Here is a 17,098-nt window from a genome sequence, read left to right as displayed (position 1 = left end):
AATATTTTAAGGTTAGCAATGTAGATTGAAAAGCCATTCCAGGTCTCTGGGCTTCAGCCTAAATGAGTATGTCATTAAATAAAGCCCTTCAATTATAACATAGCTAGAGATAATAATCACAGATCTTATTAGTTCATCTGTATTCATAACAACAGATATTTTTGGGTACCTGCTATCTGTAACATATATGGTTTACAAAAATCACAATGTTGGGTATATGCTCTACTGATAATTCTGTAATAAATACTCCATATCTAACTTCATATGCATACAGGTAACTAAACTAGAAGATGGAAACTTCTCCAGGTTAAATAATATGATGGCCCAAGCAATGTATTCTGCATATGAATTATAGTGTAAAAATATATATTTTTAAATCCTTAGCCTAGGATATGTTTTTATTGAAGAGAGAGAGAGAGAGAGGAGAAGGGAGAGGGGGAAAAGGGGAGAGGGGAGAGGGAAGAGGGGAGAGGGGAGGGGAGAAGAGAGAAGAGAGAAACATTGATGTGGGAGAGAAATGTCGATTCTTTGCCTCCCATGCGGTCAGACCTGGGATTGAACCTGCAACTTGGGTATATGTCCTGACCTGGAATGAAACCCAGGACTCTTCAGTGCTCCAACCAACTGAGCCACACTGGCCAAGACTGTAAAATATTTTTGAAAGAAAAACAGTTTCTTTTATATCAGTTGGATTTATATTTTTGAAATTTGCCAGAGAAGCTATTCTGTAATATTTTTTATGCAAATGAGTTTTTAAAACATTAGTGAAGTTTCCATAGTCAGGAATTTGAATTCTCATTTGGCAGGTTAACCTTATACATAGCCACATGTGATCATCTTCTATTGCCAAAAATTGTAAGTCTCAAGTATGTGGATAAAACTAATCTTTTCAATTATGAGATAGGCATGAGAATATGCAATTATTAATGGTTCTCAGTTCTCACTAAGGGCTTTCCTTTCGGGTATACTCTAGCATGAATATAACTATCCTGAAAAATAAATGTCACTGGCGCTGTTGAATTTCAAAACTATTTTATACTCATTGAATTTATGACCTTGAGTTTCATAGAGAGCCTCTGAGTTTATGTCTTATCAGGAGGAAAAATATAAAACAGTGTATGAGAGGCTCTCTAATTAAAATCATTCAATATACAAATATAGATAAAAATAAAAATGAGCCAGCAAGGCTAAACTGGCTAGAGAAAGAGTAGTTTTGCATGAGGAAAGGCATAAATATTACTGAAGAACATGGAGTAGTCTATGTGGACAGATTTTGAGACAGAGGAGAGGGAAGGGCAGGAGCAAAACAAGTTAGGGATGCAGTTCTCAGCCTTGACTGCACATTAGACTCCCCGGGGATCTTTGAAAAGTACCAGTGCCTAGATCCATCTCAGAGACTCTGGTCAAATTGGTCTGTAGAATGTCCTGAGCAATAGGAATATATTTTACAGTCAAGATGAAATCCCTTGCTTAGAGGCTCTTGTAAAGAATTGTATAGTTTTTGCAAACTAGTTGGCACTTTATTTTCAAGGCAATGGAGATTCAGCAAAGAGTTTAAAAGGAGTAGCATAAATCATGTATTTTTATCTCTTTTTTAGATTGTTTATTAAATTTTTATTATAGTTGATACAACTTCAGAAGAGAAACTTTTTCCTCAACGTGACTGACCAATATTAAAAGAGAATGCGCAGGGAAAAGGGGAGTCTAGTGAAGAGACTATTGCTGTACTCCAGACCAGAAAGTAAGATCTTGAACCAGGGACTGACAAAGGAATCTTGGAGTAGGGGCCATATTTGGGACATTTTGACATAAGAACTTATTACACCTATTAATGTATGTGCGAGATAATGGAGGAAGGCCTGAGATGACTCGGGTTTTTATTTTGGATAACCTGTTAGCTGTCAGTTGCTGCATCAAAAACTTACCACAGACTTAGCTCAAAACATTAGCTCGGCTCCCCAGGATCAGCAGTACAGACGTGGCTTCTCCAGGTTCTCTGCTTACGTCTCTCACCAGGCTACAGGCAACGTGTGGGCCAAGGCCGAGGTCTCGGCAGATGCTGCACAAGGGAAGGCTCCCTTGGAATTATTGGTAGAATTCATCTCCACACGCCTGTAGAGCTGAGGCCTGTTTTCTTGCTGGCTGACAGCCAGCAGCTGCTCTCAGGCCCTTGACATTGCTCTCAGTCCCCTGCTATGTGGCCACGCGTAGCGCACCTGTTTGTTTATTCAAGGCCAGCAGGAGAATCTTCCTCCACAAAAAGGGCCCAGTCACTCTTTTAAGGTTTTTCACCCAATTATCCAGGCTGTTCGTCCTGATAATCTCTCTCCTAGTAAACTCAAAATCAACTGATTTGTCATGTTAATTCTATATGTGAGTTCCTTTCCCCTTTTCTACACACTAAAACCTAATCATGGGAATGCCCTCCTAGCACATTCACGGATCCTGCCCAAAACCAAGGGGAAGAGGTTATGTAGGCATGCCCGTCAGTGTATAAGAACCAGATATGTTGTAGTTAATTAAGATGAGGGATATAATAGAATTAGAATGCTTTGTGGGTCTTGACCCCTGAAAATACATCCTGCATATCATATTTGCATTACAATTCATAACAGTAGCAAAATTACAGTTATGAAGTAGCAACAGAAATAGTTTTATGGTTGGGAGTCACCACAACATGAGGAACTGTATTAAAGGGTTGTGGCATTAGGAAGGTTGAGAACCACTGATTTAGGAGGAAATCAATTGCCCCAGCTTTAGACATGTTGAATTCGGGGGTAGTTGGCTATCCAACTTGAGTGAATGAGTAGGTTGTATAAGAACTCATTCGAGATATCAGACTTAGAAATATGTATTTGATAGTGGTTATTTGAGGTGATAGTTAAATAATTAGATTATCTAGAGAAAGATATAGCAAGAACTGGGCTGAGAACAAGAGTAAGACCAGGTAAAACTAGAACATGTGCATCTGTATTTCAATCCATATCACTTGATTCCAGTCCAATATCTCATTAGATGCCCTTTCACTTGCCTCTATTTTCCTCTTTCAATATTATCCAGATTGATTCTATTATGCTTCCCATCTTCAGACAGAATTATAGGAATTGGTGGGACACAACGCCCAGTGAAGGAAATGAAATGATATCATTAGCCCTGAACTGCCTCATTTCTTCTCATCAGAAAGAAGAACTAAGTGTGTACTTTTCCCTGCCCCTTCTGTCCCAGAATTGTCTGTGAAGTAAACAGGTGGTACAAATTTGGGTTGCAGATATAATCATAAGTATCTGCCTCTGAGAACTTTTGTCTGTGTATTTGAGGAGAAAACTATCAAGGTCCCTATGGCAGTATTGTTGAGCAACCTGAGCTCTAAGAATAGCAAGTGAATTTGATCAGTGCATTTTGATCAGATTTTCCTCCTTTCTCTTGGATCTTTTTCTCTCAGGTTATATTCAAGAAGAATGTGCCATCCCCTGCCCATTTGATTGCAAGTTAAGCGATTGGTCCAGCTGGGGGTCTTGCAGTTCATCTTGTGGGATTGGCGTGAGAATTCGATCCAAATGGCTAAAAGAAAAACCTTACAATGGAGGCCGCCCATGTCCTAAACTGGATCTCAAGAATCAGGTACAGTGCATGAAGCAGAAAATAAAAAGCTAAAAAATTATCCTCTTTATTATTTCCTATTGAAATTGAAGCCATTATCTTGTTAGAAGCAGCTCATAACAGGTTACCACAAGTTCAGAAGAGAAGGGTTCAGCAGCAGATATTAATATAATGCAATTAGTTATAGAAGCCTTGGGCACTCCTGGCTGGTTGTTGAGTTCAATTTGGTATTATTAGCAGTAATAGTGTTTGCAAAAATTACATCCAATTGATGTTAAATAATCTTGAATTGTAATTTGATTATCTGTGATAATAAAAGTGATGCGTATAGATACACATACACACACGTGCACATATGTATTAATGTTGGGAGAATGTCAATTAATATGGCCATAAATATAATTACTGGTCTGGTCTCGTCATATAGTGCAAAAATGGTGTTCTATTTTACCTTTACCTAACCCTTCCTTCTAATTTTTTGTTGTTCTCAGCGTTGCCAGTGTTTCCACAGCTCTTCATTCTTTTCTGAGCTATTTCTCTATCTGTTTCCCCCCAAATCAAAGCTGTTTTCATAAAATGGAACCCTCAAGAATACCCTTCCATGTAGATGTCTAATCAAAGTACCATCCTAAGCAAAGTTGATTTGAGTATTTCAGTTGACTTTACCCATATAACAGAGTCTAAATTTAGGTACGAATTATAATAAAAAACTAAATTTTCTCCCACAATTGCATACTGATTATTAGATTAAAACTGACATATATTTTTTAATCCAGTTGAATGGGCAGGGAACAAGGTGATAAGAGTTAGAAGTTCTTTATTCTTAGAGAGGTGAAGTGTGTCTTATGTGGGTATATAGTCTCTATACTCCAGAACTGCTTCAACAGAATAGCTACGCAGGCTTGTATTACTAATTCTAGTATATTAATTTCTGTCATCTTAACCCCATTTTGATTAGACTTTCTGTACAGGTTGTTTAATGGAAGGGAAATCCATGCATCTATTTTTAATTAATTTTAATAGCGTGTCTGGTACTACTTGGATTTAGATATCATTTGTCAATTCAAGAGCAATATCTCTAGCTATTTTTTCTAAGTTTTTGCAAAAGGCACATAATTCATTGAGAATGAAAACTTATCATTCCAACAAAAGCACTTAAGTTCTTAGACAGGGCACAATGTGATGCGTCTTGTATTTTAAGGTTCTGTGGTAAAATAATGACCTGGTTCTCCCCCCGCAAAGCAAACATAAACCTATTGGGGAAAATAAGGCAGAGGACCAAGTACTGTAGTTTGGTGAATGGACAGTTAATGAAGGGATTTGATTAATGAAAGTGGGAGAGAGATAATCAGAGAGAGATAATCCAAGGAGATATGCCTTCAGCTCAAGCTTATGGTCAAAAGGAAGATTCTTAAGTGAATATTTTCTGTGAAGACTATTTGACCATTCCTCAGAGATTTTTCTAGGAATTTAAAATGGAAAAGCTATTAAGAATTTATAGTTATAAAAAATGTATGGTAATTTTTATATTTTTTTCAAAAGCAACAATGAAAGCTAAGTCCTTATAACACTGGTATTAAATATTATTTTAATATGTTTATTTTATGAACTAGGAAATTATCAAAGGAATAAAAGGATTTTATTTGCGCACAGACTTTAGGACAATATTTTCAATACACGAAGGCAAATGTGTAGAAATGTGTCTATCAAATTTGAAAGTATGACTGAGATAAATGTACTTGTAAGCTGCTGTGACCTAAAGGAAACATGTTCTAAACATTTCATTTTCAGATAAAACATGTACCCTTACGAAGTAGTACAAACTAATAACCCCAGGTTCAACAATTTAGATACATTCCATAAATTAAAATTAAGGTGTGTCTGTCTGCAGGAAATGTTTCTTTTAAGTTCCAGAAAGGCATTATGGCATTGCAAAGTTGATTGTGTGTTGTGATGCTCAGAAATAAATTCTGACATTAATGATCAGCAGTTGAATTGAGTATTGCCTATATTCTAATAGAAAGAGGTTTCATATATCTAGCATGTATATGACTTTATTAAACCTGAATCAGAAAACACCCAGTCCATATTTACATTTTAAAGGAAGTTAATTGATAACAGCAATAAGAAATAGGCACCCCTCTCATTTATAATCTGTGAATGGCAAGGGGAGATACTAGTGTGAAAAATCTTAAGTTTCAAAGAAACTTTTCTAAAGCAAGCACATACCTACCTCTAAGCATATTTGTGGGACACTTGAACCCTCTGCGTGTATGTGATGTTATATATAGAATTCTTTTGAAGTTATCCGCATTCTCCTAAGTCACTTGAAAATAATGGGGTTGTCAGGAATTTCCATTATTTAGGAAATATCTCCAAGCTTCTATTATTTATGCTGATGCTTCTGTGGAAGGGGCCGCTATTTGTTTTTCTGAGCTGGAAGTGTGGTCCAGTTAGAGGCATACCCACTTGAGGCTCTTTTGTAAAGTTCAATTTCACAACTGGCTGTAAGGCATTTGTCTTCTTTCCAGCTGGTGTTTAGGTTCAGATTCATTTTTCTATTTTTGGAACCATATTAATATGCTCTCATCCATTCACCCACAAGAGTATAAAAATTGCAACCGAATTAACCAGTAAGAGGGGCACCTATCCTTAGCACCTGTGCATGTAGAAAATTCAGTGTATGTCAGATTGAGCCTGGTGTACTGTTTGTAAAAAAACATTAAACTTTGTCTTGTGTGTGGGCTGCCTATTATGCATATGCCTGCATAAATGTTAGATACCTGCATGTGCTTATTCATTCTCCTCCTCCATTGCTCTGTGGGTCTTTTTGAAGGCAAGGGCTGTCTTTCTATTTCTGTAATGTGTTCAAACCCCTAGTGGACTGTCAAATTATATCCATTGGATGCTTTATTTGAGAAGAAGCCTTCTCTTTGGATTGGTGGGTAGGCAGTTCCATAGAAAGACAAAATATGTAAGAACTCCGGTCTCTTATGCTGTGATGTTTCATTTGAATTCTCAAAAACATTAACTCTTCTAGAGAAAAGAAATAAGAACCTCCAAAATATTATTGCCCAGGGTCTTTCAGAACTTGCCTGAGCCCCAGCTGCTTTGCTCAGTGCATAGAGCATCAGCCTGTAGACTGAAGGGCCCCAGGTTCGATTGTAGTCGAGGGGGCACATGCCCGGGTTGTGGGCTCAATCCCCAGTAGGCAGCCGATCAATGATTCTCTTTCATCATTGATGTTTCTCTCTCTCTCTCCCTCTTCCTTCCTCTCTGAATTCAATAAAAATATATTTTAAAAAACTTGCCTGAAAAATCCTGGTGTTTAGATCCCATTGAAATCTAACTCAGTGATGTGCAAGGAAAGGTTGGTTACTATAACGTGTATACTGTTCTGAATCTGTTAGTGAAATCAACGTTTATAATCTCTCATTAAACAGCCTCTCTTTGATACCAAAACCCATCAACAAGATAGCTTTCTCTAGAAGTGCCAATAGCACAGCAATACTTGAATAGCTTTCTGCTAAATATATTTGTGATGCTAAATTGCTGCAGCATGCCGTTCACCCAAAGCTCTCATCTAAGTGGGAAACTTCTTCTAAATAGTTTAATGGATTATCAGATCAGTTGGTTGATGCCCTTGACACTACTGAGCATAATAAAATACACAATGCATTTTAATTTGTTGCCATCTGTAATGTGTTGGGTGGATTTAAGTGCACTTGTGCTATATATTTTTGTGAGACTTTTTCTTTCTTTTGGAATTCTGCTTAACAGAAAATTAAATATGGGGACATTAAAGCTTCATTGGACTTGCATTTCCCTTTATGAGTTCTTCACACAATTGAAGGCAAGAGAATTCCATGAAATTATATTGTGCTTATCTGTTGCAAATCTTGTTTTCACAGTGTGTTTGAATAAAAATCTCAGGTTGAGATTCATTACCTATACTTTTACAAATGCATGCTCTCCATTCAAATACATTTTTGAAAGAGTTTTTATTCTTGCAACAGACTGAACAGATACAAACTAAATATGTGTGATCTCTAGAAAAAATGCTATTTTAAAGGTGTGCCTTCTTCCTAAAGAGATGTGGCCTAAGTTTGGAAATGATGAGTAAAATGCATTTTATTTTTCATAGCACTTTATTTTTCATAGCAGGGAAAAAATGTTTTCAGGAGTACTTTTTTCTTCAAATATATACAGAAACATTTTAACATGAACATTTCTTCCTTAGGCTTTCAGATGAGAAAGGGTTTCTATACAGAGATCGTTTTGGCTTATTTTAGGACTGCTTCATTAATTATTAGCAACACAGGGTATGGAAATAGGATAGCTGCCATTCTGTCTGAATGTGTGTTTACCCAGGAAAGGACGTCGACATTAGGTTCAATTCAGTGTGCCCAATGTCGGCCTCCTCTTTTCAGCTAGCCACACTCACACTTATTCTCACCTAATTCAAATCACTCCTGCACAGCCTGATCACTTTGGACTTAGGACTTTGGCAGGAGCCCCAGACTGCAATGGAGCAAGAAGTTCTTCTTCTTGAGCCTGAACGTGGAAGGCAGCCCAAGCCCACCCATGATTAAGTACATTCAGGTGGGCTGTTCTTGCATGGCTCTGCAGGGAGCGGGGGGATTGTGGCTTCACTTTTTAAGTATGAAATGTCCTATGTCACAGAATTAAGGGATGCAGAGTGATTTATTCTCAGTGTTATGTAAGGTGATTTAATAGAGGCACATACTCCTAAAACATTTGACCTTTCCCCAACATGGTAATTAACATCCTAATGCCCAGGTACACAACACCCATGTCAGCAGCAGCCTGAAAGGGCTCCTAAGGGTGAGTGTTCTTCTGTCTGCATCCTCTGTGTCTGGCTGCCAAGTCTAGCTCTCTGCTCTCCGGCCACGACATGGTGCTAGTTGAGCTGAGTAGGGCTCGGAGGAGAGGCAGTTTTTCTTTTTTGTTTTTGCCCTGTCACCATGTCTAAGAAAAAATGTTTTTTCCTAAGAGATTCCTCTTTCCCACATTTGTGTTTACTTATCCCCTATTCTTGATCATTCCAAAGCCTCCGGCTTGTTAAAATCTTTTGCAACTTTGATCATTTTTCTTGAGAGCTGCCGAAGTCCGTCATGAGAAGCAGTTTCCCTATACCTGGTGTCCACTCTGTCTTGCATTTTATTGTGTTTTTAAATATGGGGCGTTGCTGCTCTGCATGTATTCAAACTCATGTTTACTTATTATTCAAGATATTCTATGCTCTTCTAGACTGTTCTATACTAGACAGGCTTGGCAAATGTCACAAATGCTGTCCCTAAGCAGGGATTTTAGGATTTGCTGAGTTGGGGTTGGCTGCAAAATTGGGAAGCTGGCACATTTTTTAACACTTTGTCTCTGGAATTCTCTCAATGTGCTCCCATATCTCATATTATCCTTGGGCCCTGAACTCTTGAACTCCTGAAATAGCATTTTAGATAACATCAGCTTAGCAGAAAATCACATCACCTGTATTTGCAGTTTTGAAATACTGTCTTCTTAATCAAGTACTTCAAGTAGAAATTCTTAAGTACTTTTCTAGAGAAAATATTGGCAGAACCTAATTTTTATATCTTTTCTGAATCAGCCTGTCATTTAAAGGTTCAATACAGAATGGAAATGTCCCTCTGTAGTGCCTTGAAAGAAAACGGATATGATTTTAACCACAAACATTTCGTTATACCAAACATATTTTAAATTCTCACCTGAGAATATGCTTTTTATAGATTTTAGAGAGAGGAAGGGAGAGAGAAACTTTGATCTGAGAGAGAAATAGCCATCGATTTCCTCCAGTACCCACCCTGACCAGGGATCTAATCCGTAACCGATGTATGTGCCCTGATTAGGAATTGAACCCACAACATTTTGGTGTACAGGATGACGCTCCACCCAGCCAGGCCTAAGCATTCATGTTAGAAAATAAATGGTTAACTGATGGGAGTACAGCGCCTTCTTAAAAGAATAACTTGCTTAAGACCTATTTAAAGTAAGATTCTAAATGGCATGCTTCCCTAACTGGTTTGGCTCAGTGAATAGAGCGTCGGCCTGCAAACTCAAGGGTTCCAGGTCCGATTCTGGTCAAGGGCATGTACCTTGGTTGCGGGCACATCCCCAGTGGGGAGTGTGCAGGAGGCAGCTGATGGATGTTTCTCTCTCATCAATGTTTCTAACTCTCTATCCCTCTCCCTTCCTCTCTGTAAAAAAATCAATAAAATATATTTTAAAAAATAAAATAAAATAAATGGCATGTTAATTCTTTTTTGACTGAGATTCAATTAGCATGTAACACTGTAAGTTTAAGATGTACAGTGTGTTAATTTGATAAATTTATATGTTACAATTTGATTACCACCAGAGCATTATCTAACACATCTCTCTAGTCACATGACATCATTTCCTTTTTGCTTTGAGAACAGCTAAGATCTAGTCTCTTAACCACTTTGAAGTTTATAATCTATAATAATAAAAGTTTAATATGCTAATTAGACCAGACTTCCTCTGGACCACCTTCCGGACAAAGCCGGGCCTGCGAGGGAAGCCTGGGTCCCAGGTGCCAGAGGGAAGCAGGTACCGGAAGCTGGGGGAAGAAAGGCCTACTCTTGCACGAATTTCATGCCTCAGGACTCTAGTTAGTTATAATTGACTATAATCACTACGCTGTGCATGAGAGCGCCAGGACTGATGTATCTGCCAGTGGCAAATTTGTATGCTTTAGATTTTCAAGCTTTGTCCCTATATTAAATCACCAGAAAACAAATTACCTAGATCCCGACGAGATCCTACCATAGATCCCTGCAGAAAAGCATTTGTTGGATCATGATATATATTTTCAACATGACTTAAGAGTCAAGATAAACATAGTCTCTCTGAGAAGCTTGTCAAAATCTTTTGAAATCCGTAGTCTATTTTTCTAAACCATTACTGCACAGAAAAATCACTGTTGGTTGGAGGAAAGTCAGTATGTAGCAGTTTCCCAGGTCCTGCTCTGAGACTGTGGCCAGTACAGTTACAGTGTATTGTTAGCAGAGGTGGTTTGTACTGGTTCTTCTGATTAGGCAAGTTGGTGAACACTGCCCGAATGAAAATTCTTGGCACTGAGGCTACCATTTTCTCTGAATTTAGCTCTGGAAAGGATTTTATCTTTAGCCTGCCCTTTCCAATCTAAGCAATGAACACAACCACAGTTGGCCACTCAGCAATCCGGGAAGACCCTCTCATTTTACAGAAGGGGAGACTAAGGCCACAGAGATGACTTGCCCAACTTCACCACTGATGAATATAAGGGGTTAAGAGTCAATCAGGTCTGAGGTCAAATGCTGCCCTGCCATCTACTTGCTGTGGGAAAGTGAGGACAGTATTTACCCTTTCTTGGTCTCAGTTTTAAAATCTGTCAAATGGGTATAACAATGGCAACTACCTCATAAGACTATTGTATTCATATAAAATGAAAATAAATATAAATATCCTATCTCCTTGTTTGGCATATAGTAAGTGCTTGATAAATATTAGGTGGGGTTCTTTTTCCTTAGTCTCTAACACATAATTTGGTTCAAATTCAGTTGGCTTTCACCTATACCATATTGCCTTTTACAACTAAATTGGGCAAATTGCTTCTCTTTTTGTATTTATATACTGAAACTTTTTTTAAAAATATGGAATGCTTCATAAATTCACATGTTATCCTTACGCAGGGGCCATGCTAATCTTCTTTGTATCGCTCCAATTTTAGTAGATGTGCTGCCGAAGCAAACAGTCTACTAAAACATTTAAAGTCCTATAATTTAGTTGTAATAACTCAGCTTGAAGGCATAGTAAAAGCTGCTGTCATTGCTTCCTCTATGCAAGTCTGTTTCATTTTATTTCTAAACAACTTATTCGGCATTGCAATTTTTCTGGTGGCAAAAGGGAATATAACTCTTTACATATTTATAACTAATTTCCTAGGAATTTGTGATTCTTAAGGTCTTCATATAAATGGTTCAATTAAGGAGTGTAACCAAAAGATACACAAATCATTATGGGTAGAGCTCTAGGAATTTTCGCAAAGTGAACCTCTCCATCCAATTACCACCCACGTCAAGAAATAACAGTCATTCCTTGGTATCCACAGGGATTTGTTCTAAGACCTTCCTGGGGATACCAAAATTCATGGATGCTCAAATCCCTTACATAAAATTGTGTAGTATTTGCATATAACCTGTGGGCATCCTTCCATATACTTTAAAACATCTCTAGATTACTTATAATACCCAGCACAATGCAAATGCTATGCAAATAGGTATTATACTGAATTTATTAGGGAATAATGACAAGAAAAATGTCTGTACATGTTCAGCACAGATGCAACCAACCTAGGCCTAACTACACGTACACGTCAGCAACAACAGAACTTTTTTCCCAAATGTATATTTTTTAATCTGCAACTGAGGACATGCTTACAGAGAGGAGGGGAGAGGAAGAGAAAAATTGATGTGAAACAGAAACATTGACCTGTTGCCTTCTGTATGCACCCCAACCGGGGATTGAACTGCAACCCAGGTATGCGTCCTGACTGGGAATTGAACCAGTGACCTTTCAGTGCAAAGGGTGATGCTCAACCAGACTGAGCTGTCCTGGCTGGGCTGAAAATCTTTGATCTGTGGTGATTCATTGAATCTGTGACTGGGAAACCTGTGGATATGGAGGGCAGACTGTGTATTATCAGTATTCAGGGACCCCTTTGTACTCCACCTCCTTCACCACCACTTCCACCATGTAGAACTACTTTTCAGTATTTGGACACTATAAGTTAGTGCTAACAGAGAAAAAACTTGACATAAATGGAGTTTGTACTTTGAATTACTTTGTGTCTGCCTGTTTTTCTCCTCAACTTGTTTGTGAGATTCATCCATGTTGTGATATGTTGTTCATTTAAAAAATATATACTTATTGTTGAAAGTATTACATAGGTTATCTTTTTTCTCCCAATAACCACTCCCAGCCTACTCCCGTCCCCTGCCCTCCCCTCTCCCCCGCATCCTGTGCCCCAGGCTCTCACCACCCCATTGTCTATGTCCATAGGTCATGCATATATGCACACAAGTTCATTGGTTGATCTCTTCCCACCCACCCTCCCCTGCCTTCCCTCTGAGGTTCAACAGTCTGTTCATGCTTCTATATCTCTGGGTCTATTTTTGATCATCAGTGTATTTGGTTCATTAGATTCTGCATATGAGTGAGATCATGTGATACTTACCTTTCTCTGACTGGCTTATTTCGTTCAGCATAATACTCTCCAGGTCCATCCATGCTGTCGCAAATGGTAAGAGTTCTTTTTTATTACCACATAGTATTCCATTGTGTAAATGTACCATAGCTTTTTTATTCACTTATCTGCTGACGGGCACTTAGGCTGTTTCCAAGTCTTAGCTATTGTAAATTGCACTGATATGAACACAGGAGTCCATATATTCTTTCTGATTAGTGTTTCAGGTTTCTTATGGTATATTCCTAGATGTGGGATGACTGGGTCAAATGGGAGTTCCATTTTTAATTTTTTGAGGAAAATTTATATTGTTTCCACAGTGGCTGCACCAGTCTGCATTCCCACCAGCAGTACATTAGGGTTCCCTTTTCTCCACAACATCACCAACATTTGTCATTTGTTGATTTGTTGATGATAGCCATTCTGACAGGTGTGAGGTGATATCTCATTGTCGTTTTGATTTGCATCTCTCAGATGATTAGTGACTTTGAGCATTTTTTCATATGCCTCGTGGCTTTCTGTATGTTCACTTTGAGAAGTGTCTATTTAGATCCTTTGTCCATTTTTTAATTGGATTGTTTATCTTCCTTTTGTTAAGTTGCCTGAGTTCCCTATGTGTTTTAGAGATTAACCCTTTATCAGATGTATCCTTGGCAAATATGTTTGCCAAGTAGGCTCTCTTGTTATTTTGATGATGATTTCTTTTGCTGTGCAGAAGCTTTTTATGTTGATGTAGTCCCATTTGTTTATTTTCTCCTTAGTTTCCATTGTACTGGGCGATGTATTGGTAAACATATTGCTATGAGAGATGTCTGAGATTTTGGTGGCTATGGTTTCTTCTAAGACTTTTATGGTTTCACATCTTACATTTTAATCTTTTATATCCACATTGAGTTTATTCTTGTGTGTGGTGTAAGTTGGTGATCTAGTTTTATTTTTTTGCATATACTTGTCCAATTTTCTCAACACCATTTATTATAGAGACTATCTCTGCTGCAATGTATGCTCTTGCCTCCTTTGTCAAATATTAATTAAGCATAATTAGGCTTGGGTTTATTTCTGGGTTCTCTGTTCTGTTCCATTTATCTATATGCCTATTCTTGTGCCAATACCAGGCTTTGTATGCAGTGGCTTTGTAGTATAACTTGATATCTGGTATTGTGATTCCTCCAACTTTGTTCTTCCTTCTCCAGTTTGCTGCAGCTATTCAGAGTCATTTTTGGTTCCATGTACATTTTTGGAGAGTTTTTTCTAGGTCTGTGAAATATGCCATTAGTATTTTAGTAGGGGTTACACTGAATCTATAGATTGCTTTGGGTAGCATGGACATTTTAATGATGTTGATTCTACCAATCTACGAACATGGTATATTCTTCCACATGTTTATATCTTCTCCTATCTCTTTTTTCAATGTCCTGTAGTTTTCAGAGTACACGTCTTTTACCTCCTTGGTCAAGTTTATTGCTAAGTATCTTAATTGTTTTTTTTGCAATTATAAATTGGATCTTATTTTAGTTTCTCTTTCTGAGAGTTCATTATTGGTGTACAAAGATGCTATGAATTTTTGAAAGTTAATTTTGTGTCCTTCTACATTTCTGAATTAATTTATTAAATCGAGTAGTTTTTTGATGGAGTCTTTGGGGTTTTCTATGTACCGTATCATGTCATATGCTAATAATGAGGGTTTTGCTTCCTCCTTTCCTATTTGGATGCCTTTTATTTCTTGTCTGATCGCTATGGCCAAGACTTCCAGAACTATATTGAATAAGAGTGGTGAAAGAGGGAATGCCTGTCTTGTTCCTATTCTTAGGGGAAATGGTTTTAGCTTTTGCCCTTTGAGTATGATGTTGACTATAGGTTTGTCATATATGGCCTTTGTTATGAGGTGTGTTACATCTATTCCCACTTTGTGGAGAGTTTTTATCAAAAAAGGGTGTTGGGTTTTGTCAGATGCTTTTTCTGCATTGATTGATATGATCATGTGATTTTTGTCTTACAGTTTGTTTATGTTATGTATCACATTTATTGATTTGTGACTATTGTGCCAGCCTTGCATCCCCAGAATAAATCCCACTTGGTTATGATGTGTAATCTTTTTAATGTATAGCCAGATCCGGTTTACTAAAATTTTGTTGAGGATGTTAGTGTCTATGTTCATCAGTGATATTGGCCTGTGGTTCTCTTTCTTTGTGGTGTATTTATCTGGTTTGGGAATTAGAGTGATTCTGGCCTCATAGAAAGAGTTTGGAAGTGTTCCTTCCTTTTGAATTTTTGGGGATAGTTTGAGGAATAGAGGTATTAGTTCTTCTTTGAATATTTGGTAAAACCCCTCTGTGAATCCTTCTCGACTGGGGCTTTTGTTTGCTGGAAATTTTTTTATTACTGCTTCAATTTCATCAGCAGTTATCTGCCTATTCAGGTTTTCTGATTCTTCCTGATTGAGTTTTGGAAGGTTATATTTTTCTAGGAATATGTCCATTTCATCCAGGTTGTCCCATTTGTTGAAATAAAGTCATTCATAGTATTTTATTACAATTCTTTTTATTTCTGCGTTTTCAGTGGTTACTTTTCTGCTTTCATTTCTGATTTTGTTTATTTGGGCCCTCTATTTTTGTTTTCTGGTTAGCCTGGCTAGAGGACCATCAATCTTGTTTATCCTTTTAAAGAACCAGCTCTTGGTTTTATTGATCTTTTGTATTATAGTTGTTTTTTGTTTTTTTTGTTTTGTTTTTTTTGGTCTCTCAGTCATCTATTTATTATTTCCTTCTTTTTACTTGTTCTGGTCTTTTCTTGTTGTTCTCTTTCTAATTCTTTAAGTTGTAGTTAGGTAACTTATTACCAGTCTTCCTTGTAGGTTTTTGTTATTGATGATGTTGTTTTGCTTTTTTTGAGATAGTCCTCTAGTGCATGAATTTCCCTCTCAGGACAGTTTTCATTGTGTCCCAGAGGTTTTGTATTATTGTGTGTTCATTTTCATGGTGTTTTTTATTTCTTTGATTTCTTTGGTAACCCACTCATTTAATAGCATGCTATTGAGCCTCCATGTATTTGATTGTTTTTGAGTGTTTTTATTGGACCTGATTTCTAATTTAATGCCACTATGGTCTAAGAAGATGCTTGATATGATTTAAATCTTCATGAATTTGTAGAGAGTTAGCTCATGTCCTAATATGTGGTCTATCTTTAAACATGTCCCATGTGCACTTGAGAAGAATGTATATTCTGTAGCTTTGGGGTCGAATGTTCTGAAAATATCAATTCCATCTATTCTAGAGTATCATTTAAGATTTCTGTTTCCTTGTTGATTTGTTGTCTAGAACAGTGGTTCTCAACCTTCTGGCTCTTTAAATACAGTTCCTCATATTGTGACCCAACCATAAAATTATTTTCGTTGCTGCTTCATAACTCGTGTTGCTGCTGTTATGAATCGTAATGTAAATATCTGATATGAAGGATGGTCTTAGGCAACCCCTGTGAAAGGGTTGTTTGACCGCCAAAGGGGTCGCGACCCACAGGTTGAGAACCGCTGGTCTAGAAGCTGTATCCAGTGATGTCAGTAGGTTATTAAAATCCCCTACTATGATTGTATTGCTGTAGATCTCTCCCTTGATATCCCCCAGAAGTTTAGTTTTTATATGTATTTAAATGCTCCTGTATTAAGGAGATATATTTACCAGAGTTATATAGCCTTTTGTTGTATTGATACATTTAGAATTATGAAGTGGCCTTCATCTCTTGTTATGTCCTTCACTTTGAGGTCTATTTTGTCAGATTTAAGTACTGCTACCCCAGCTTATTTTTCATTTCCATTTTCCTGAAAAAAATTTTCCCATCCCTTTACTTTCAGTCTGTATGAGTCCTTTGTTCTAATGTGGGTCTCTTGTGGACAGCATGTATATGGGTCATTGTTGTTCATTTTTATTGCTTTATGTCATGTCTTGGTTAATCCTATTATCTTGTTGTACATGCCACATTTTATCCATTTCCATTGTTGATGGATGGACACTTGATTTTTCCCCCCAGTTTGGGCTATTACAAATAACACAGCTGTGACCATTATTGTACATATTTTTGGTGCTCAGAATTGTGTATTTCTGTTGGGTACACATATAAGAGTAGAATTTCTAGCTCATAGGATAGGCATATATTCAGCTTCAGTAGATAATTGGCATTTCATTTTAATTTGTAAGTTCTTGCATGGTTCATAAATAAAGA

The 17,098-nt window shown here is 37.4% G+C and overlaps 1 protein-coding gene and 1 non-coding gene across 2 annotated transcripts in view; one reads left to right on the top strand and one right to left on the bottom strand.

Moving 5' to 3' along the window:
* Positions 1 to 17,098, top strand: part of THSD7B (thrombospondin type 1 domain containing 7B) — a 747,617-nt gene that overhangs the window by 534,805 nt on the left and 195,714 nt on the right. The window contains exon 14 of the mRNA XM_059702510.1: positions 3,443 to 3,621. Coding sequence (XP_059558493.1) covers positions 3,443 to 3,621 — 179 coding nt within the window. The remainder of the gene's footprint in view (positions 1 to 3,442; positions 3,622 to 17,098) is intronic.
* Positions 11,286 to 11,390, bottom strand: LOC132238912 (U6 spliceosomal RNA). The gene has a single exon (XR_009453888.1). It is a non-coding gene; the product is annotated as a U6 spliceosomal RNA (small nuclear RNA).

Source organism: Myotis daubentonii, chromosome 7 (assembly GCF_963259705.1).
Source record: "Myotis daubentonii chromosome 7, mMyoDau2.1, whole genome shotgun sequence".
Lineage (NCBI taxonomy): Eukaryota > Metazoa > Chordata > Mammalia > Chiroptera > Vespertilionidae > Myotis > Myotis daubentonii.
Note: the sequence above shows the minus strand (reverse complement) of the source record. Positions and strands in the feature narration are given on the sequence as shown.